Source organism: Scyliorhinus torazame, chromosome 28, assembly GCF_047496885.1.
Source record: "Scyliorhinus torazame isolate Kashiwa2021f chromosome 28, sScyTor2.1, whole genome shotgun sequence".
Lineage (NCBI taxonomy): Eukaryota > Metazoa > Chordata > Chondrichthyes > Carcharhiniformes > Scyliorhinidae > Scyliorhinus > Scyliorhinus torazame.
In genome coordinates this window covers 32,919,480-32,942,161 of record NC_092734.1, presented here as the reverse complement: position 1 = coordinate 32,942,161, position 22,682 = coordinate 32,919,480, and the positions used below count along the sequence as shown (strand labels likewise).

General features: G+C 48.9%; 1 protein-coding gene across 1 annotated transcript in view; it reads left to right on the top strand.

Moving 5' to 3' along the window:
• The window catches only part of ldb3a (LIM domain binding 3a), a 214,160-nt gene that overhangs the window by 176,004 nt on the left and 15,474 nt on the right, over nucleotides 1-22,682 (top strand). Inside the window, exons 16-19 of the mRNA XM_072491352.1 lie at nucleotides 6,563-6,917; nucleotides 16,828-17,008; nucleotides 20,054-20,174; nucleotides 22,359-22,474. Coding sequence (XP_072347453.1) covers nucleotides 6,563-6,917; nucleotides 16,828-17,008; nucleotides 20,054-20,174; nucleotides 22,359-22,474 — 773 coding nt within the window. The remainder of the gene's footprint in view (nucleotides 1-6,562; nucleotides 6,918-16,827; nucleotides 17,009-20,053; nucleotides 20,175-22,358; nucleotides 22,475-22,682) is intronic.

Genomic DNA, 22,682 nt, shown 5'->3' with positions numbered 1-22,682 from the left:
GTCTGAAGTTGTTGTACTCAATGTTAAGTCCGGAAGGCTGTAACGTGCCGAATGGGAAGACGAGGTGCTGTTCCTCCAGTTTGCGCTGGGCTTCACTGGAACATTGCAACAGGCCAAGGACGGACATGTGGATGTGAGAGCCGGACGGGGAGTTGAAATGGTAAGCGACAGGAAGGTCTGGGTCCTGCTTGTGGACGGACCGAAGGTGTTCTGCAAAGCAGTCACCTAGTGCTTATACCAGTGAGGATAAGAGGGACCCTAACCTGGTTCAGGGAGGGAGGAGAGGGGGTGAGAGCAGAGGTATGGGAGATGGACACAGTTGCGAGCCCTGTCGACCAGTGGGAGGGAAACCACGATTTGTGTGAGGGAGAAATGTGTTACATTATAGACTGTATAAGTGGGGGTGGAACAGAGTAGAAGGTCAGTGATTAGTGGCAACAGGAGAGATTGTAACAAAGATGTAGAAAATCCTAAGAACAAGTGACAGCTGGCCTGGTGGGGGAGGGAAGGTTGCGACAAAAAGTGTTTGAGAAATATAAAAAAAAGTTAAGCTGGAGGAGAAAGTTCACGGTCTAAAGTTATTGAACTCAATCCCGAGGGCTGTAAAGTGCCTAATCAGAAGATGAAATGCTGCTTCTCCACCTTGCGTTGGGCTTCACTGGAACATTGCAACAGGCCACTGATTAACATTGGATTGGATTGGATTGGATTTGTTTATTGTCACGTGTACCGAGGTACAGTGAAAAGTATTTTTCTGCGAGCAGCTCAACAGATCATTAAGTACATGAGAAGATAGAAAAATAAAATACATAATAGGGCAACACAACATATACAATGTAACTACATAAGCACTGGCAACGGATGAAGCATACAGGGTGTAGTGTTAATGAGGTCAGTTCATAAGAGGGTCATTTAGGAGTCTGGTGACAGTAGGGAAGAAGCTGTTTTTGAGTCTGTTCGTGCGTGTTCTCAGACTTCTGTATCTCCTGCCCGATGGAAGAAGTTGGAAGAGTGAGTAAGCCGGGTGGGAGGGATCTTTGATTATACTGCCCGCTTTCCCCAGGCAGCGGGAGGTGTCGATGGAGTCAATGGATGGGAGGCAGGTTCGTGTGATGGACTGGGCGGTGTTCACGACTCTCTGAAGTTTCTTGCGGTCCTGGGCCGAGCAGTTGCCATACCAGGCTGTGATGCAGCCTGATAGGATGCTTTCTATGGTGCATCTGTAAAAATTGGTAAGAGTCAATGTGGACATGCCGAATTTCCTTCGTTTCCTGAGGAAGTATAGGCGCTGTTGTGCTTTCTTGGTGGTAGCGTCGATGTGGGTGGACCAGGACAGATTTTTGGAGATGTGCACCCCTAGGAATTTGAAACTGCTAACCATCTCCACCTCGGCCCCGTTGATGCTGACAGGGGTGTGTACAGTACTTTGCTTCCTGAAGTCATGTGGGCATGGGAGCAAGGTGCTGATGACAATGGCAAGTGACAGGAAGGTTGGGGTCATGCTTGAGGACTGAGCGAAAGTGTCTCGGAAAGTCGTCGCCCAGTCTGCGTTGTCTTCCCACTGTAGAGGAGACCCTCCGGCAGAACATTCTACCAACGTCCACTCCACCCTATCCCCATAACCTAACCTGCACATCCCTAGGCACGAAGGGACAATTTTAGCATGGCCATTCCATCTAACCCACACATCTTTGGACTGTGGGAGGAAACCGGAGCACCCAGAGGAAACCCATGTAGACACGGGGAGAACGTACAAATTCCACAAACCCAGGGACAGAATTGAACCCGGGTCTCTGACGCTGTGAGGCAGCACTGTGCCACCATGCCGCATTGGAAGCAATAAATACAGAAGACCAAACTGAAGGAGGTGCAAATGAAATGTTGCTTCACTGGAAGGGAGTCTTTGGGGCATTGAACACTGAGAATGGAAGAGGTAGGCAGGTGTTGCACCTTCTGTGATTGTAAGGGAAGGTGCTGTGGAAGTGGATAAGGAGTTGGGCACGATGGAGGAGTGGACCAGGGTGTCACAGAGGGAGTGAACCCTGCAGAATACTGACAAGGGGAGTTGAGGGGAAGATGTGTTTCATGGTGGCATCATGCTGGAGTTGGCAGAAATGGTAGAGGATTATCCTTTGAATGGGTAGGCTGGTGGAGTGGAAAGTGAGGACAAGGGAGATCCTATCCTGGTTCTGGGAGAGTGAAGGGGTGTGAGGGTGGTGGTGCGGAAAATGGGTCGAACCCGGTTGAGTGTCCTGTCAACCACAAGGGAGGACAAACCTCAGTTAAGGAAAAAGACAGACATGTCAGAAGCACTATTTCCAAAGGTGGCATCACCCGAACAGATGCGACGGAGGCGGAGAACTGGGAGAATGGAATGGAGTCCTTATAGGAAGCGGGGTGTGAAGAGCTGTGGTCTAGGTAGCTGTGGGAGTCCGTGGGTTTGTAATGAATATTGGTGGACAGTCTATGATCGGAAATGGAGACCAACGTCAAGGAAGGGAAGTGAAGTGTCGGAGATGGACCATTGAAGGTGCGAGGGGGGTGGAAACTGGAAGCAAAATTGATACATTTTTCCAGGTCCAGAAGAGAGCATGAAGTGGCATCAATAGAGTCATCGATGTAACGAAAAGGAAGTGGGCTTGAGTCGGACTGGAACAAGGAGCGTTCCACATAACCAACAAAAAGACAAGCATAACTGGGGTCCATGCAAGTACATTTGCACAAGTGAGACAAGTTAAAGGAGAAATTGATGAGTGACAGAACAAGTTCAGCTAGCCGGAGAGGAGTGATGGGGTGGAGGACAGAGAAGTGGAAAGCCCTCAGACCTTCCTACTGAGGGATGGAGGTGTAGAGGAATTGGACATCCATCGTGAAAGGTCATGAAAAGTGAAATTGTTGATTGGATGTGGGGCATAGAAACATTGACGATAGGAGCAGGCCTTTTGGCCCTTCGAGCCTGCTCCGCCATTTATCACGATCATGGCTGATCATCCAACTCAATTGCCTAATCCTGCTTTCTCCACATAACTCTTGATCCCATTCACCCCAAGTGCTATCTCTTGAATATATTCAATGCTTTTGCATCAACCGCTTTCTGTGGTAATGAATTCCACAGGCTCACCACTCTTTGTGTGAAGAAATATCTCCTAATCTGTGTCCGAAATGGTCTACCCTGAATCCTCAGACTGTGACCCCTGGTTCTGGACACATCCATCATCCGGAAACATCTTCCTTGCATCTGAGGAATCATGAATATAGGTGGGATGAGACTGGACAAGGGGAGAGAGGGTGGCGTCAAGATATGAAGAAATGAGTAACTTGGAGCAGGAACCGGCAGGGGTAGGAAGCTGCTTGCATTATTTTCAATTGGCTGCAGCCCATGTCAATTGTAGAAAGTGCATCAGTTGGTGCTCTGTTACTATTGGTCGTCACCCAGCCACTGCTCACTGTAGGAATTTGCAGCAACATAACACTGTGGCCAGCATCACTTCCATTCGCAACAATACTGAGGAACGGGAGGCATAGATGAGGGGAGAAAAGAAGGAAAATTCTGAGGTTCTGTGGAACAACTTACGTTTTATATGTAGAGGAGTGAAGGGCAAAGGCTTGTTCAAGAAAGGTGTTTTAAGTATGGGCTCAGAGGGGAGGAAAGTTGGAGGATTTTGCTAAAGAATTCCAGAGCATGGGCCCAGACAATTCAATCTACAGTTTTCAATGGTGGAGTAAAAGGCAAGTCGGCAATGCACAAGAGGCTGAAGTCAGGGGAGTAGAGGGTCCAGGGAACATCTGAGGTTTGGAGAAAGTTTCAGAGATAGACAGGGGCATTAAGAATGATCTAGGAATTTTAAATGCATTAGAAGCCATTCAAAGACAGTTTACCAGACTAATACCAGGAATGGGCAGGTTGTCTTATGAGGAAAGGTTGGAGAGGTTAGGATGGAGAATCTAGAACTAGGGGCGGGATTCTCCGACCCCCCGCCAGGTCGGAGAATCCCCGGGGGGGACGGCACGAATCCTGTCCCGACGCCGGCTGCCGTATTCTCAGGCGCCGTTTTTTGCGCAGGGGGCGGGATTTACGCCACGCCGGTCGGGGGCCGTGGGTAGTGGCCCCCCCGGCGATTCTCCGGGCCCCGATGGACCGAGCGGCCGTCCATTTTTGGCCGGCATGAATCACTCAACTCGCGTATCGGCGAGACCTGGCTGATAAGTCGGCGGGGTGGTCCTGAAAAGACAGTGGAAACAGAGCTATTGAATATTTTTTTTTAACGATCATAGATTATCATAGAATTTACAGTGCAGAAGGAGCCCGTTCGGCCCACGATAATCAACATCTTCGGAATATTTAATCCAAGTCTTTATTTTAAATTTAGAGTACCCAATTTTTTCTCCTATTAAGGGGCAATTTAGCATGGCCAATCCACCTAACCTGCACATCTTTGGGTTGTGGGGGTGAAACCCATGCAGACATGGGGAGAATGTGCAAACTCCACGCGGACAGTGGCCCAGGGCCGGTATTCGAAACCAGGTCCTCAGCGCCGCAGTCCCAGTGCTAACCACTGCGCCACCTGCCGCCCTGCCTTTGAATATTTTTAAGGCAGAGCTGGATAGATGCTTGATTAACAAGGGGGTGAAAGGTTATCGGGGTCGGCAGGAATGTGGGGTTGAAGTTACAATCAGATCAGCCATGATCTTATTGAATGATGGAGCAGGCTCGAGGGGCTGAGTGCCTACTCTCCCATCTAATTTGTATGTTCATATCTAAGTTTGAGTTATTAGGGGACTGGAAGCAAAGCAAGGTTTACAAGGGCAGAGGTGATGGTTAATGGAGACTTGGTGTGGGATAGAATATGGGCAGCAGAGCTTTGGATGAGCTGAAGAATATAGTGGTAGATAGGAAGGCATTGGATTAGACTGGAGGTGACAAAGAATGGGTGAAGTTTGTCAGGACAGAGGGGCTGCAAGAGGGTGGATGTAGTAGTATGGAGATGAAAATAGGTGTTCTTTATAAGGCGGTGGATATATTCTTTCATAATGACATATTGATAGCCCTTCAGGAAATATTAACAAACAGTTATTGTAACTGCAGAGTTCTTTTCAACTCTCACTGAAAGCCAGCCTATTTATTTTAATTTGAAAGGACTGGCGACTTAAATTACTCCACATCGTGATGGTTCGACAGACTTTACCCACCCTTCTGGAACATTTATGTCGATTCTGAAAATTTGTGACTCCCACGCTGTGGGTTAAGGTCCCTGCTACGGTGAAAATGGAATCTGTTTTAACCCCGCACTGAGTTCAAATCTCCCTGCTGAGTTTGGGTTTCCCTTGTGTGAGTCATACTCCACTCCCTTTCTCCTCCCGGGAGAAATGGGATCTGTTAGAAATGGGCGTTGGACTTTTATATCCAGATCTCTCCCCTCCCCTCCACCCACCATTTTTGCAGGTTCAGAGTGTCTCCATGACTCTGTGAAAGTTCGAGCTAATTGCTTTGAGCTTCCCAATGTTGAGTTGGAAGAGGGTAAAGATGGGAGCAGCGATCAGTGGTAATGCAGAAGAAACCGGGGGTGGCTTTTTGGAAATGACCAGGAAGGAATGTTCCAGAATGTGCAGAGGGGGAAGGAAACGGGTATTAAAATCAGCTGAGGGGAGAGTGAGTGGGTAGTTCAAACCTGAACTGGAGGGGTGTGGTCGAGGGGAACTGTGTCACATTAAACTGGTCGAGGGAAAGAATTCCAGCCATAACCATGGAGAAGTTTTGAGGATGCGGGGTTAAGGGACACAATTCTTTCCTGGAAGCCTCATTCTTTCCTTCACTCTGATAGCATCTGTGGCAATCTCTTCTTGTTTGTCTTCCAATCCTTTTCTCCCCTTGACAGAACAGCTTCCAGTGTAACAAATAAAACAGAATGTGCAGGAAACACTTAGGTTAGTCAGTATCTAAGGAGGGAATGGGCAAGTTGGCATTTCATTTTTTATTTATTCGTGGGATATAAATGAATAAATAGCAGGGCCAGCATTTTCATTTCCCATCCTTACTTGCCCTGGAGAAGGTAGTGTATGTGGTGTATGTACACCCACAGGGATCTGAGGGAGCGAGTTCCAGGATTTTAACCCAGCATCAATGAAGGAACATTGATATATTTACAAGCTAGGAAGGTGTATGACTTTGAAGGGAAGTTGTAAGTTGCCAGGTGCTAGAGGTCACATGTTTCGAAGGTGAGTGTTATGTATGACTACAGGCCAGGGTGGCATTTTCTGGCCGTTCATGCTGGCGGAATCTTACCATCCCGCTGACGGCGCAGCCTTGCTGCAGGTTTTAACCACCAACTTTGGTGTTTTTGTTTGATTTCCAGCATCGGTGTTCTTTTGCATTTTATTCCTACCTTTTTTGGGGCAGGTTGAACATTATGGGGCTGTCAGGTAAATCCAAGACCCTTTTAAACCTGCAATGGTATTGACACCCCGACCAAATGACTTCTAGAATTCAGCTCCAAGTCTGTTTATTGGAGCTGCTATTTGGGATGTGAATATTGATTTGTTTCTTTCAATTCATTCTCCTCAGAGCACATGCACAGCAGTACTGCCACGTTTAATGTCGCTAAGCCAGCCCCTCCAGTGCAACCAGCGGCTCCGACATCAGGTGGCCGACCACCGTGGATAACGGATGACAGCTTCGCCCAGAAGTTCCAACCCGGAAAAGGCACCACTACCCTCACCAAACATATTCAGCCTTTGCCACATTCTGCGCCACCAAAGCCATTTGTGACGCCCCTGCCGCAGACGCCGGCCCATGTTCCTGCACATGCTCCAGTGCCAGGGCAGACAAGTGGAGGCACTCGCAACCTTGTGCAAAGGGCTGAGAGATTCCCAGCTAGCAGCCGAACTCCTCTGTGTGGGCAGTGTAACAGTATCATCAGGTGAGGACATGTTCACTTATTGTTCCACTTTAGGCCCAGCACAATATGCTCATTTAAGTGTCTCCTTTGCATGCAGTGGCCGTCCTATAATCAAAGGGAGAAGAGGCATTCTCTCTTCTTGTTTTGTGTCAGAATGTCTCTGCAGTTAGTTGCTGGTGCAGAATCCACAAATCACTGATTCTAGCAGTGTCATAAACTAACATTTCCTGGGGGAAGAAACCCACAAACTAATCCTCTTCTCCATCCAATTCAATACTTTTGAAAATTGCCTTCACATTATTGTCTGACAACACTAATGTTCCACCTTCAGCATTACGGACTGGAGATACTCCCAAATTGCATAGCCTCTCCAGCCCAATAAGAAGTGGTCAACCTCTACTAAAGGGACAAGAGGGTAGAAACATTTGGAATGTCCCCCTCCAACTAGGAGATACAGATGGTTGACTTTGAAGTGACAGCTCCCAGTAGGCAGACGATAAGCGGACTGAGCCCTCAGACAGCTCCACGGAAGCGGGTGTACCATCTTCAGGGTTAGACATTCATTTGAATTTGCCAGCAGCAACTGAATTGGTCAGGGAGGGCAGGAAGTTGGGCGGTTCTGCTGTTGAGCCCAGTCGTGCAGTTAGGTTAGAGTAGGCCTGTGAGGCAGTCGCAAGGGAGCGGAGTGATTTGGAGATGGGGTAGACTTTTGAAGGTTCAGGAGAAGCATTAACACTCGCTGTGACCTCCCCAAAGAATCATTTTTCAAAAACCTTTTTGTTTTTGGTTTGTAGCTATGCCTTTAATGGTCACTACACAACGTAGTGATGAATGGAATGAGCATGTACTTCAAATTTATATTAAGGTCATATTGACATCACAGCATCTTGAATTGCCTTTGCCCAGCAGGACCCTGCACTGCCCCTTTCATTGCCTCAACTAAACCGGCAGTGACTCACCTGTCAGCGCTAACATCAAGAGGCGGCTGGATATCGCACTTGGGGAGAATGGGATCAAAGGCTATGGGGAGAAAGCAGGATTAGGCTATTGCGTTGGATGATCAGCCATGATGGTGATGAATGGCGGAGCAGGCTCGAAGGGCCAAAAGGTCTCCTGCTCCTATCTTCTATGTATCTATGTAACATGGTGGGAAGTGCTCTGCCGCTTTTTCATTGTTATTATCCTGTATCCACCCAATGGAAAGGGAAGAAAACACATCGGTTTTATATTTCGAAATACTTCCCACGTCAAATTCTTGGAATGAAAGTGATATGCCATCAATGAACACAACGAGTGGTGAACGTCACTGAGGCTTTAATAAACTAAACAGAAAGCCTCCTGGCCTCGGATCCCGAACTGAGGCAGCGGCGGAGACTAGCCACCTTTGTACCGAGCCCGGGGGAGGCGGAGCCAGCAGGCAGTAGTTTACCACATTACATATAATACAGTGGCAGTTTACCACAATACACAGATTTTATACTACAGTGGTTCGGACCCAGCAGGGACAAGCCCAGGAATGTAACAGTACAACAATACAATACAATACAGTGGTTTGCCACATTCACACCCTGTTTAAAAAAAAGAGTCCAGCGGGGGTGAAGTAGACTTAAAGGTCAAGTCTGTCGGGGGCCTTGACCTTCCGCCGTGATCGCCTCAGTCCGGCTGTGGTGTGGACACCAGTGTCGAGACCTGCGCGTCCGGGAGCGTGTCGTCCTCTTCTTCACCCAGTAGTTGAGTCGGTGGAGGAGGGGGCGGTGTGTGGGCGGGGGTGGTGGTGATGGCCGCCGGTGGGCCTGCGGGTGTCAGACCTTGAAGTAGCCGGGTAGTGGTGGAGGGAGACGGGGTAGGAGCGGGAGTGGTGGTGATGGTCGCTGGGGAACCTGCAGGTGCCAAATCCCGGAGGGAGACTGTGTCCTGCCGCCCGTCATGATGTGCCACGTAGGCATATTGTGGGTTGGCATGGAGGAGCATGACCTTCTCGACGAGGGGATCTGCTTTATGGCTCCTCGCATGCTTCCGGAGGAGGACGGGCCCTGGGACTGTCAGCCAGGACGGGAGCGAGACCCCGGAGGTGGACGTCCTGGGGAAGGCAAACATACGCTCGTGAGGGGTCTTGTTGGTGCACAGGAGCGACTGGATATAGTGGAGCGCATCGGAGAGGATCTCCTGCCAGCGGGACACTGGGAGACTTCTAGACCGTAGGGCCAGGTGGACGGCCTTCCAGACCGTCGCGTTCTCCCTCTCCACCGGTCCGTTGCCCCGGGGGTTTTAGCTGGTCGTCCTGCTGGAGGTGATGCTCTTGCTGAGCCGGAACTGACGCAACTCGTCGCTCATGAAGGAGGAACCCCTGATCGCTGTGGATGTAGGTGGGGAACCCGAACAAGGTGAAAAGACGGTGCAGGGCCTTGATGACGGTGGTAGAGGTCATGTCGGGGCATGGGATGGCAAAGGGGAATGTTGAGGAAGCACATGTTACGGTTAGTGGAGGGGAGGGGCCCTTTGAAATCGATGCTGAGGCGCTCAAAGGGGTGAGAGGCCTTTACCAGGTGCGCTCTGTCTGGCCGATAGAAGTGCGGTTTGCACTCCGCGCAGATCTGGCAGTCCCTGGTCACGGTCCTGACCTCCTCGATGGAGTAAGACAGGTTGCGAGCCTTGATAAAGTGAAAAACAGGGTGACCCCCGGGTGACAGGTCATTGTGGAGGGCCCGGAGTCGGTCTACTTGTGCGCTGGCACATGTACTGCGGGATAGGGCATCTGGGGACTCATTGAGCTTCCCAGGTCAATACAAGATATCGTAGTTGTAGGTGGAGAGCTCGATCCTCCACCTCAAAATCTTGTCGTTCTGGATTTTGCCCCACTATGTATTGTTAAACATGAAGGCAACTGATCGTTGGTCAGTGAGGAGAGTGAATCACCTGCCGGCCAGGTAATGCCTCCAATGTCGCACAGCTTCTACAATGGCTTGGGCTTCCTTTTCGACGGAGGAGTGTCGAACTGCGGAGGCATGGAGGGTACGGGAGAAGAAAGCCACGGGCCTGCCCGCCTGGTTGAGGGTATCGGCCAGGGCAAAGTCCGACGCATCGCTCTCCACCTGGAACAGAATGGACTCGTCCACAGCATGCATCGCGGCTTTGGCAATATCTGCCTTGATGCGGTTGAAGGCCAGGCGGGCCTCAACCGTCGGGAAAAACGGTGGATTTAATATGTGGACGGGCCTTGTCCGCATAATTGGGGACCCACTGGGCATAGTAGAAGAACCCCAGGCATCTCTTTAGGGCCTTGGGGCAGTGGGGGAGGGGAGTTCCAGGAGAGGGCGCATGCGGTCGGGATCGGGCCCTAGGCCTCCGTTTTCCACAACGTAGCCAAGGATGGCTGGAGCGGGTTGTGTGGAAAACGCATTTTTCCTTATCATAGGTGAGGTTCAGGAGTTTAGCGGTGTGGAGGAAGTGCCGGAGGTTTTCGTCATGATCCTGCTGGTCATGGCCGCAGATGGTGACATTATCTAAGCACGGGAACGTGGCCCGCAGCCCGTACTGGTCAACCCCCACGCAGTAATCAATCCATTTCTCGTTGGAAGACTCAGCCCCCACGCAGTAATCAATCCATTTCTCGTTGGAAGACTGAGACCCCATTGGTGACGCCGAAGGGAACCCTGAGGAAGTGGTAGAGACGGCCATCCGCCTCAAAGGCAGTGTATTGGCGGTCCTCCGGGCGGATAGGGAGCTGGTGGTACGCAGACTTCAAGTCAACTGTGGAGAAGACTCGATACTGCGCAATCTGATTGACCATGTCAGATATGCGGGGTAGGGGGTACGCATCGAGCTGCGTGTACCGGTTGATGGTCTGACTGTAGTCGATGACCATCCTGTGCTTCTCCCAGTCTTGACGACCACCACTTCGGCTCTCCAGGGGCTGGTACTAGCCTCAATGATCATCTCTCATAGGAGTCGCTGGACCTCCGACCCCATAAAGGCCCTGTCCCGGGCACTGTATCGTCTGCTCCTAGTAGCGACGGGCTTACAGTCCGGGGTGAGGTTAATGAAGAGCGAGGGTGGGGCGACCTTCAGGGTCGCGAGGCTACAGACAGTGAGGGGGGGGGCAGGGGTCCACCGAACTTTAAAGTAAGGCTTTGGAGGTGGCACTGGAAGTCGAGCCCCAGTAATAGGGCAGCGCAGAGATGGGGAAGGAGGAAGAGTTTAAAGTTAGTGTACTTTACGCCTTGTACGGTAAGGGTCGCGACACAGTACCCCCGGATTGCTACTGAATGTGATCCAGAAGCCAGAGAGATTTTCTGGGTCGCGGGTAAAATTGGGAGGGAGCAGCGCCTTACCGTATCTGGGTGAATGAAGCTGTCTGTGCTCCCGGAGTCGAAAAGGCAGGCCGTCTCGTGCCCATTGATCCGGACGGTCATCGTAGATTTTGTGAGGTGATGAGGCCGAGACTGGCCGAGCGTGATGGAGGTGAGCTTCGGAAGGTGATGGGTAGGCCGGTTGGAGGTAGCAGCGGCCAGCGTACGACTGGGTGAGCAGGGCTCCTGGGAGGCTGCGGAGTGATCCCAAGATGGCGACCCCCATGGGTCGCGGGTGGCATCGGGGATGGTATCATAGATGGCGGCCCCCATGGGTCGCGCATGGCGGGTGGAGTGCAAGATGGCGTCAAAGATGGCGGCCCCCATGGGTCTTGCATGGCGGGTGGAGTGCAAGATGGCGTCAAAGATGGCGGCCCCCATGGGTCGCATGTGGTGGGCGAAATCGAAGATGGCGGCGCCCACGGGTCGCACATGGCAGGTGGCGCTGCAGCTGGGGGCAGCCCCGAGAGGCAGCAGGCAGCGTTGCTGGGCCTAGGAGTTTTTGGGAGAGATCGGACCTGGCAGGCTTTCACAAAGTGGCCCTTCCTCCCACACCCGTTGCAAGTCGCGTTCCGTGCAGGGCAGCGTTGTCTGGGATGCTTAACCTGGCCGCAAAAGTAGCACTTTGGGCTTCCGGCGTTGGCGGGCTGCTGCACGGCACAGCCTTGCACCGCACTCGAGTCGGGTGATGGCGGCGCCGACGAGGTCCACGAGGGTGCCACGCAGTCGGAGGTGTAAGCCTCCATGTTCTGGAAGGCCACATCCAGTGAGTTTGAGAGCTGCACTGTCTCTGGGAGGCCGAGTGTACCCCTGTGGTAGTCTGTGTCGAGGTATTACAGTACCTAGTAATGCTGGAAAACCATTGGTAAATAATGTCTGTTTCCCATTGGTCAAGCTGTATGGTAGCTCCGCCCTACAAGGTGGGGTATAAGAGCCCGTGCCGCCCTAGCAGCTTTCTTTCTGTACCTGAGCTGCTGGGGGAAACATCTAGCTTATTAAAGCCTTCAGTTGGACTACAACCTCGCTCTAGTAGTCATTGATCGTGCATCAATGTAATAAGCTAGATTTAAAAAATGGAGCTCCGAATCAAGCTGGAGAGTCTGCAACTCAGCCCCCACGCAGTAAACCCGGCGGCGACTTTCGAGCACTGGCTGGCATGCTTCAACGGCTACCTCGGAACGGCAGAAAACACACCCACAGGAGAACAGAAACTGCAGATCCTGCACTCGAGGGTGAACCCAGAAGTCTACACCCTCATCGAGGACACGGACGACTTCGATGCCGTGATGGAGTTGCTGAATGGACACTACATTCGCCCCGTAAATCAGGTCTACGCCCGGCATCTACTCGCGACGAGATGACAAATTCCTGGTGAGTCACTGGAAGAATTATTTAAATAGGCGACTCCTACGAGAGACGATCATTGAGGCTAGTACCAGCCCCTGGAGAGCCCAAGTGGTGGTCGTCAAGACTGGGGGAAACATCTGGCGTATTAAAGCCTTCAGCTCGGCTACAACCTCGCTTTAGTAGTCATTGATCGTGCATCAACCCCCTTCTAGCAATCGCTGGCGGATGTAGTTTGATTTCATGCCTGCGACATAAGCGTCCCTGACCAACAGCTTCGGGTGTTGGATAGCCGATACCGCCTGGCAGTCACCGTTTCAGCAGAGTACCCGCAAGGCATGCAGGGATTCTGCTAGTGATTGCCCAGGGCGTTGTTGTCTCGTGGCATGAAGGTGGCTAGCATACACTTTGTTTACACTCTTTACATAGAGTCCCTTTAGCAGCATTATCTCCTCCGTATACGAGGGGCGTCCCTATACACAGATTATATACTACAGTGGTTCGGACCCAGCAGGGACAAGCCCAGGCATGTAACAGTACAACAGTACAATAGTGGTTTACCACAGAAAGTACTCTCCCTAACTCTTGTGGTGCATTCCAAAAGGATAGACAGGGAACATTTGCTGCCTGCAGCAAGATTTTGTAATTGGCCTATCGTAATAGCACAAATCCTACAGCACACGTTTTTAAACGTCATGGCAGCCCCCACCCTAGCCCCGACTCAATGTAAGGAGGCTCCCCAGTGCACCAGCAGTGCCAGGTACTACCCCATTTGCGGAGACCAGCACTGAATGGCACTCGCCTGAGGTCTCCAAAGTGAAGGGGTTAGATCCCACACCTTGGGTAGACCTTGGAAACACATATTAGAGTGAGACTAGCTGACTCACTCTAATATGGAGGTTTGCCAGAAAGTGAGTGGGATTCACATTGCAAGGTCTCACGAGATTGTGTTAGGTTTCACGAGGTGTGGCGCACCATGTAGATCCTGGAAGTGGAATCTCCCAGCATCTACCGACCACGCCGTGCTTTTTCAGGTGAAATGCGACCGGTATAACCCACCCAGTGTTTAATACAATGGAAGTGAGTGGGATGGGGCTGATGCAGCACAAGCTATTGTTAAATGGCTGTGCGGAAACGCTGGTTTGTCCCCTGGGATTCTGTACAGTGGGTGAGGTTCAGAACTGGTTGGTCTTGTCCATCACGATGCTGGAATTACATTGATTTGCATCTAGAACCAAGAACAACTCTGAGGCATTGAACAAGGCACATTGAATTTCCTGTAATACATAGTGCTGTGGTTACTGTGAGTGGGAGAGACAGCATTACATTTTGTATTGTAGAATTATTAATTCAGTGCTCATGTCATTGCTCATAGACCAGAAATAAGAATTGCCTCTCTACTGCTGTCTGTTTTTTTCAGCATTTCTTTTTATCTTCAATGTTTTTTCATTATGGCTTTCAAATATTAATGAGCAGGTTGCAGGAGAGGCCTTAAGCGGTCAAAGACACAGCACAGTAGAGACCCTTACAATCTTAACGTCAAGGCTTTAACAACATACTGTAACTCCAGCTCCTGTCTGGCAATATAGACAGTATAGCTGGCAGACAGAAGAGAACACTAGAGGCAGGAGGTCGGGGATCTTTGCGAACTTTTCCAGGCAATCTAGGGAAAGCAAGTTCAAAGATTGGGGAAGGGATAGAGGAAGTGGCAGGGACCAGTGGGGGAGGCTGGAATTTGAGAGGACTGTGAGAGGCAGGAGATCGGGACAGCAGGGAAAGACCAAAAGTTTCCTGATGGGCTTGGGGGGAGCACTTCTCTTTCTGATCCACAGGGAACAGCCAAAAAGCCATTTACCTTGGGGAACTGGCAGCTCCTGCAACAGTTCGGGTAGTTGGGATTCCACAGTTTGGGGGCTTCCCCCTCAGTTTTTCTTTAATTCAGGGGCAAGGTTTTCATGGTGTCAGAGTGGTGGGCCGGGAGAGGGTAAGGGGAAAATGGGGGCCAGTAAATTATCAGAGAATCATGTTGGTACAGCCCCCCCGACGCGGTCTCGTTGCCAGCGAAGTGGTACAGTGGTTGTGCATAGTGGTTGCCCGCTAAACGGAAGCAGGCAACCTATTTAAATAATTAATAATCCAATTGGAGTCCATTCATTCGGTTGGCTGCTGTCCACCACATAGAGAATCGGGTTGCTAACTGTGATTAAATGTATTCCTGGAGTTTTCATCACATGACTTGCCTCCACACTCCAGCCATTAGTCAACTAACACATCTATCCTTGTGACGTACGGCCTTCCTATGCCAATTGGAAAGCAAAAAGACTCATTACCCAATTGGATCATGATTGACTGTCAATCGAAACAGCCTTTTCCCCCATTTTCAATATTTTTATATCTTGTAAAGAGAAATGTTCAAAGAGAATTATTTTTGAAATGTTCCAATGATTTTTTTTCCAAGGTTGCACACAGCAGTGTAGTAGAGACTGATCTTAAATTCCTGGAGACTCTAGGCCAATCCTTGAGGGCTGGGAATCATGAAGGAGGCAGCCAAATTCATGGAGGCAGCTGCCAGAGGGCCAACAACTCCAAAGAGGGATTTCTGGGGGAAAGGCAGCCCCCTGTGGCCCCAAAGTAACATTGGAGGGGCCTGCCAGCTTGGCCCCCCGCATCTGTCATTTTCTACTTCCCTCGTTGAGGCCACTCGATCTCCAGGTTGCCTCAACAGCACCGATCTCTTCCAGTGGCACTGCCGAGGTTTCAGAGCCTGTGGCAGCAACAGCCCATTGCTGAGCGTGGAGGTGACCAATCCGGAGGCAGCCTCCGGGAAAATTGATGAGCGTGTCCTGTTGCTGGTGTTTGTGGACTTGCGACCCCACTTTTGTTCCTAATGTCGGGGTCCCGAAGCCTGCAGTAACTCCTTCCCATGTCTCAATGCCTTCCAGCTGCCACTTTAATTTTGGTAATTAGAGCCCGTTTGCCTTTTGTATGAGTGGCCTGAATCATACACTTTAATATCTGAAGAATGGTATAGCGTTGTCCGCTCCTGATATTTTAAACCCCTGCCCAGCCCATTGAGGTGGGAAGGTTAAAATTCAAGGCAAAATTCTCCCAATGTCCTCCACGTTCTTTTCTCTTTTGGTTCTGGCTCTAATTCTAACCTTCTCTAAATCTGCCCATTCGTTCCCGGCCCTGTGTCGGCTTGGGTCTCACCCCCACAACCCAAAAAGATGTGTAGGGTAGGCGAACTGGCCACGCTAAATTGTCCCTTAATTGGAAAAAAAAAAGAATTGGGTACTCTAAATTTATAACATAAAAAATAAAATAAGTACATGTTCTTTTTCTAAATTAACTGAATTTCTGTCTTTTACATCTTTTGAAAAACAATGGGAAGCAGCAGGAATGTTTGTAGACTGAAGGATTAGGGCTCAACAGGAAGAAACAGGGCTTGGTTTGGAAGAAACTGGCAATTGGAGCAGAGACAATAAGGAGCAAGTTTAAGACCAGTGCTGAGATTAAGTGAATGGGAACGTTCTGAGTTTGGCGTGGATTTGGACTGGAGAAATAGTAGAACTGGAGAAATGGTCTTCTATCTTCAATGATGAATTAATAGCTTTTGCCAATATCGGGAGGCCCAAGGGTGCAGATGGGGGAGTTGATAAACTACAAATCAGCACTTGCATGGGATGGGGATTTATCTAGAAAAACAAGATTTGATCAGAATGAGTAGCAAGGGTTCAGAAGGTGCAGTCATGTCTGACCAACTTTGAATTTCTTTGCGAAGGTAATGACAGTGTTCCACTTAACAGAGTAATTCTGAAGCTGTGTGTAATTGGGATTGACCTAACTGAAGGTGCATTGTGTTATAAGGAGAGGTTGTTCACTCTGGGTGACTTGAGAAAGATCTTTAAGATGTTCACGAGTACAGGCAGTTGGGATCAGAGAAAGTGTTTCAATGAGTTATTGGATACAAGGACAGAGTTTAAAATTAATATTGTCATAAGAAATTAGAAAATTTAGGCAATTTTATTGAAGCAAGAGGTGAATTGAATCGTGAACTGCTTCCAAACATGGGTGGTGGAACAGATTTTTTAAAATGGACTGGTTGAATTCCTGCAAGGAATGGCGATACAAGACTACCAGCTCCAGAATCACAGTGGGAAAGAGATGGGTAAATTTGTTTTTTCTTGTCCAAATCATTGCTGTTTAATTATTATGTGTCATATGTTCCCTATCTCCAGAGGTCCTTTTCTTGTGGCCTTGGGCCGCTCCTGGCACCCTGAAGAGTTTAACTGCACTTACTGTAAGACCTCACTGGTTGATACTGGATTTGTAGAGGAGCAGAACAATATTTACTGTGAACGGTGCTATGAGCAGTTCTTTGCTCCAAATTGTGCCAAGTGTAACACAAAGATCATGGGGGTAAGTGAAACCTTCAGCACAACATAGACACAAGTAGGTGGCAGCACCTAATCAGGAGAGAAACTCAAATAGACATCAAATCAAATAGAAGAGTAAAACCACATCCATTGGAACCAGATCTGAAATACAACTTGGCTGCCTTGCTGCCAAATGTGCTTCATTTATATTGCTGACAGTTTCAGGCGAATAGATAACTGCGTACGTGCAGAGGTTCCTGAGTAATATCAGGAACAGGAACACTGGCATCAAAGCCAATCAGAGTCCTGTCTTTTTTTAATGTTGACATGCAGGGCCTGATTTTAGCTCCAAACAAATGGATGGGTTTTGATCATGATCAAGATTGAAAATCCCATCCTTCTACTCTTCCTCCCCCTCCCCGCCTTAAAGGGCCATCAAAACAATTGTACTACCCGTCGTGACAGATAATTTTTTTTTTAATAAATGTTTTTTATTGGGTTTTTGAATAAAGTATATTTACAGTTATGTACACAGAATAAAATATATATATATAGTAGAGAAGAGGAAAAAAAACAATAAAGAAAAAGACTGGTATGATATTGTGCACTAGCTCAACAGCAACTCTAGTTAGCAATATTATTTTTAACAAATAAGTAGCCACCTGTTTGGGGGGGGGGGGGTGGACTGGGGAGGTACATATACATTTGGGTGCCGGAGAAACAATTACAGTAGTTATGTCCAATACAGAGATGGCAATACGAGAATGGATCTGGTGTTGTTACTTGCATGACAGAGAAATTAATTCAAAACGCTAGGGGACTTGTAGGTAAAACTTTCACAGCCTATATGGTTCAGTACCGTATCACAAATGGATCCCCTGCAGAGATCCTTCTACACCCTATAGAATGGAGGTTATCACCACTCCCATTCTAATCGGTAGAGGGTGAAATTAGACCATAAGACATGGGAGCAGAATTAGGCCATTTGGCCCATGGAGTCTGCTCTGCCATTCAATCATGGCTGATATACTTCTCATCCCCATTCTCCTGCCTTGGTCTCCAGGGGAAGAACAAAACAAGCAACAGTGAATTGAAGTTGATGGAAAACATAGGGTGGAGTGTAAAATGGTGGAGTATCTTATCTAGTTTTGGCCGCCATATAAAAAGGAGAGGGTGCAAAAAAGATTGACAAGGATGATACCAGGACTTTAAAGTTATACCTGTCAGTAGAGGGTGAATAGATCAGGGGCGAAATTCTCCGGAAACGGCGCGATATCCGCCGACTGGCGCCCAAAATGGCGCAAATCAGATGGGCATCGCGCCGCCCCAAAGGTGCGGAATGAATCTTTGAGGGCCGAGCCCCAACCTTGAGGGGCTAGGTCGGCGCCGGACGAATTTCCGCCCCGCCAGCTGGCGGAAAAGGCCTTTGGTGCCCCGCCAGCTGGCGCGGAAATGACATCTCCGGGCGGTGCATGCGCGGGAGCGTCAGCGGCCGCTGACAGTTTCCCGCGCATGCGCAGTGGAGGGAGTATCTTCTGCCTCCGCCATGGTGAAGACCGTGGCGGAGGTGGAAGGGAAAGAGTGCCCCCACGGCACAGGCCCGTCCGCGGATCGGTGGGCCCTGATCGCGGGCCAGGCCACCGTGGGGGCACCCCCCGGGGCCAGATCGCCCCGCACCCCCGCCAGGACCCGGAGCCCGCCCGCGCCGCCTTGTCCCGCCGGTAAGGTAGGTGGTTTAATTTACGCCGGCGGGACAGGCATTTTAGCAGCGGGACTTCGGCCCATTTGGGCCGGAGAATCGCGGGGGGTGACCCGCCAACCGGCGAGCCGCGATTCCCGCCCCCGCCGAATATCCGGTGCCGGAGACTTCGGCAACCGGCAGGGGCGGGATTCACGCCAGCCCCCGGCGATTCTCCGACCCGGCGGGGGGTCAGAGAATCTCACCCCAGGTCTCTCTTCTCTTGAAAAGGGAAAGCTGAAATGTGACCTAATACAAGTCTTTAAAACTCTGAAAGGTTTTGAAAGAGTAGTCAAAGAGAGAGACCTAGGAAGAGCAAAACTGGAGGACATCATTATATACGATGTTCACCAAGAAATGAAATCAGAAATTCAGAAGAAACACTTTTACCTGAAGTGATGAGAATGTGGAACTTGCTACCACAGATTGAGGTGGATAGTATAAATGCAAGATTAAATGGACGGCACGGTAGCACAGTGGGTAGCACTATTGCTTCACAGCTCCAGGGTCCCAGGTTTGATTCCCGGCTTGGGTCACTGTCTGCGTGGTTTTCCTCTGGGTGCTCCAGTTTCCTCCCACAAGTCCCGAAAGTCGTGCTGTTAGGTAATTTGGACATTCTGAATTCTCCCTCCGTGTACCCGAACAGGCGCCGGAATGTTGCAAACTAGGGGATTTTCACAGTAACTTCATTACAGTGTTAATGTAAGCCTACTTGTGACAAAGAATATTATTAAAATTAAAATAAGCATATGAGGGAGAATGGAATAGAGAGTCATGCTGATAGATGACGAAGGATGGGAGGAGACGCGGATGGATCATAAATGTCGGCATGGACCAGTTGGGCTGAATGGCCTGTTTCTGTGTTGTCAGTATTCTATGGAACTATTGCTGTTGCTTGCTTTTGTCAAAGACCAGTTATCGAGAACTGCAGCAGAACTCTGTTGATTAGTTACTCAGACCAATTGCTGCTGAAAAATCTATTCCTGTCTTATCACCTCCAAATTCCAAATGCCTCCTGGTCAGCTTCCCATCCTCCATCCTGGTTGGAGTGTTCCGTAATATATATTTGGGAAATAACAGTAGCTTTAGTCCATTCTGTTACTAAAGGCAGAAACTCTTGTTAAAGGTATCCTTATGTCAGTACTGCCCTCGGGTAGATGCCATTTTTCTCTGTGCTGAATTCGCCTGCTAAGATATATTCATATAATTCTGTAAGGCACTATGATTACCTGACAGGGAAATGCTTGTAATAAAGTAAAATGTTTATTTTCTTTGATTTATACTCATCATAGTTTGCAATGGCTGTGAAGACTAGTGTTCTGCAGTTTGCTGATCTGTTGTCCATTGCAGGAAGTCATGCACGCATTGCGACAGACTTGGCACACCACATGCTTTGTCTGTGCTGCCTGTGGGAAATCTTTTGGGAACAGCCTTTTCCACATGGAAGATGGAGAGCCCTACTGTGAAAAAGGTACAAATCCTCCAAGGTCTACTGTTGAAATAATAGCTTTAATGCGGAAACATTAAAATAGATATATATTTCACCAGCTCAGTACAAATCTACTATCCTAGTCCTGTCTTTGGATGATGAATGGAGTTCTATTTTCCATGCAGCTGTTCTTTAATACGCTAATGATTTCACATTAAAAACAAAAAATACTTGCATGTTTATTTAGCGTTATTTTAATAGGAAAGTTCAAGTAGGCATTTGCTATCAAAGTGGACAACTATTAAGTGAAATGGAGGTATGAGGAGAGATTGAGTCGACCGGGCCTGTATTCACTGGAATTTGGAAGAATGAGAGGCAATCATTAATGAAACGTATAAAATTCTGACACTGGACAGACTGAATGCAGAAATGTTGTTTGCTCTGGCAGCAGGGGTCTAGGACCAGGGGTCACCAAGGAGGATGAAGGGGTTGGCGTATGAGGAGAGATTAAACAGTTTGGGCTTATACTCGCTGGAGTTAAAAGGATAAGAGGGGATCTGATTGAGGTGTATAAAACACTAAAAGGGATTAATAAAGTAAATGTAGGCCAAATGTTCCCCCTTGTGGGGCAATCTAGAACAAGAGGTCACAATATAGGTTGAGAGGCGGTAGATTTAAAACTGTGATGAGGAGGCACTACTTCACGTAGAGGGTGGTGAATTTGTGGAACTCGCTGCCCCATAGTGCGGTGGAGTCTGAATCATTAAATGGTTTCAAGAGGGAGTTAGATATATTTCTGATGAAAAACGGGTTAAAGGAATATGGGGAAGAGGTGGGGAGGTGGATTTGAGACCAGGAAGAGATCAGCCAGGATCTGATTGAATGGCAGAGCAGGCTCGAAGGGCTGAATCACCTACATTTGCTCCTAATTCCTACATTCCTTTGTCCTATATCACAGTCTCAGGATACGATAAAGCCATTTAGGACCTGAGATGAGGAGAAACATCTTCAATAGGTGGGGAACCTGTGGAATTCTCTACCACAAAAAGGCTGTGGAGGCCAAATTGCTGAATATATTTAAGACGGAAATGGATAGATTTCTAGAGTCTGAAGGCATCAAGGGGTATGGGGAGAGTGCAAGAGTGTGGAGGAAATACAGTTGGAAAACCCCAATAGTATGGGTTTCTCAAACACCCTGTTGAAATTAACAATAAGATGCATTTTAAAGTTTTTCACCAGGTTTCTCACCTGTTAGCCAGTTTGATTGATAGGCTGCCTGCCTATCAGGCAGCAACACCTAGGCACAAGGTCACAGCCAGGGAGTGGAAAAGATCAAAGATGGGGGAAGATCAAAGTGGGGATAAGGGTAATTATGGTAGGTGAGAGCCAAGTAGGGAGAATGTCTGTAATTATGCGGTAGGGAAGAGGTTTTATTTGTTAGGTCTGGAGGAAACACGCATGCTCCACATGATCTACAACAGGGCTATAAAAGCACTTGGGTGCGAATCCGCCGGAATTGGAATGGGACGTGCCGGTAGATCCCGGGAGAGGCTTCTTCCAGAATTCCTGACAGCCACTACGCCTCGCGGGATCTAACAAGATCTCGTGAGATGTTACGATCTGGATCCCACCCCCAATGGGCAGGACCCAGACTTTCAGTGTTAAGTGAGTTTAAAAGCTCACTCAACTCTGCCAATGCCAGATCAAACCGGCTCCTGGGATCTCCGAGCCTCGCCAAGGAGACGCCAGTCGGAAGGGGCTGGTTTAGCACAAGGCTAAATCGCTGGCTTTGAAAGCAGACCAAGGCAGGCCAACAGCACGGTTCAATTCCCGTACCAGCCTCCTCGAACAGGCGCCGGAATGTGGCGACTGGGGGCTTTTCTCAGTAACTTAATTTGAAGCCTACTTGTGACAATAAGCGATTTTCATTTCATTTCATTTCAAGCCGTTTAAGACTGGTCCTCACAAACAGGGACCAGGCGGAACAGCACTTGGGGAGAGGGGTCTCCCTGACAATAAGAGGTCCCCGGGTAGTTCCTATCTGGCACTCCCGGTGTCACCTGGGCAATTTGCCAGATTAATTAATTGAGGCACACTTTTACTTTGTTGTTTCCGTTCTTTTGTTTACATTTTTGGTCAGTCTCATGTTTGATTTTCTATGTCTTCTGTTTCTTCTTGCTGATAATTACTCAAGTAAGAGATTTTTCTCTCACCCCACTCCTCCAGATTACATTGCCCTCTTCAGCACTAAGTGCCATGGCTGTGACTTCCCTGTGGAGGCTGGAGATAAATTCATTGAAGCACTGGGTTATACTTGGCATGACACCTGCTTCGTCTGTGCTGTACGTATGAAGTAATGGTTCTTCAAACACGCTATCCTTTTTTGAGATAGAAGAAGCAGTTTATAGAAAAATGTGTGAGAATGTGATGCTATTTTCTGGCATTCCCAGTATGCCATAAAGTGAAATGCATAATCAATTTGTCTCGAGCACAAGAACTCAAGGGTGGTGCAGTGGTTAGCACTGCTGCCTACGGCACTGAGGACCCGGG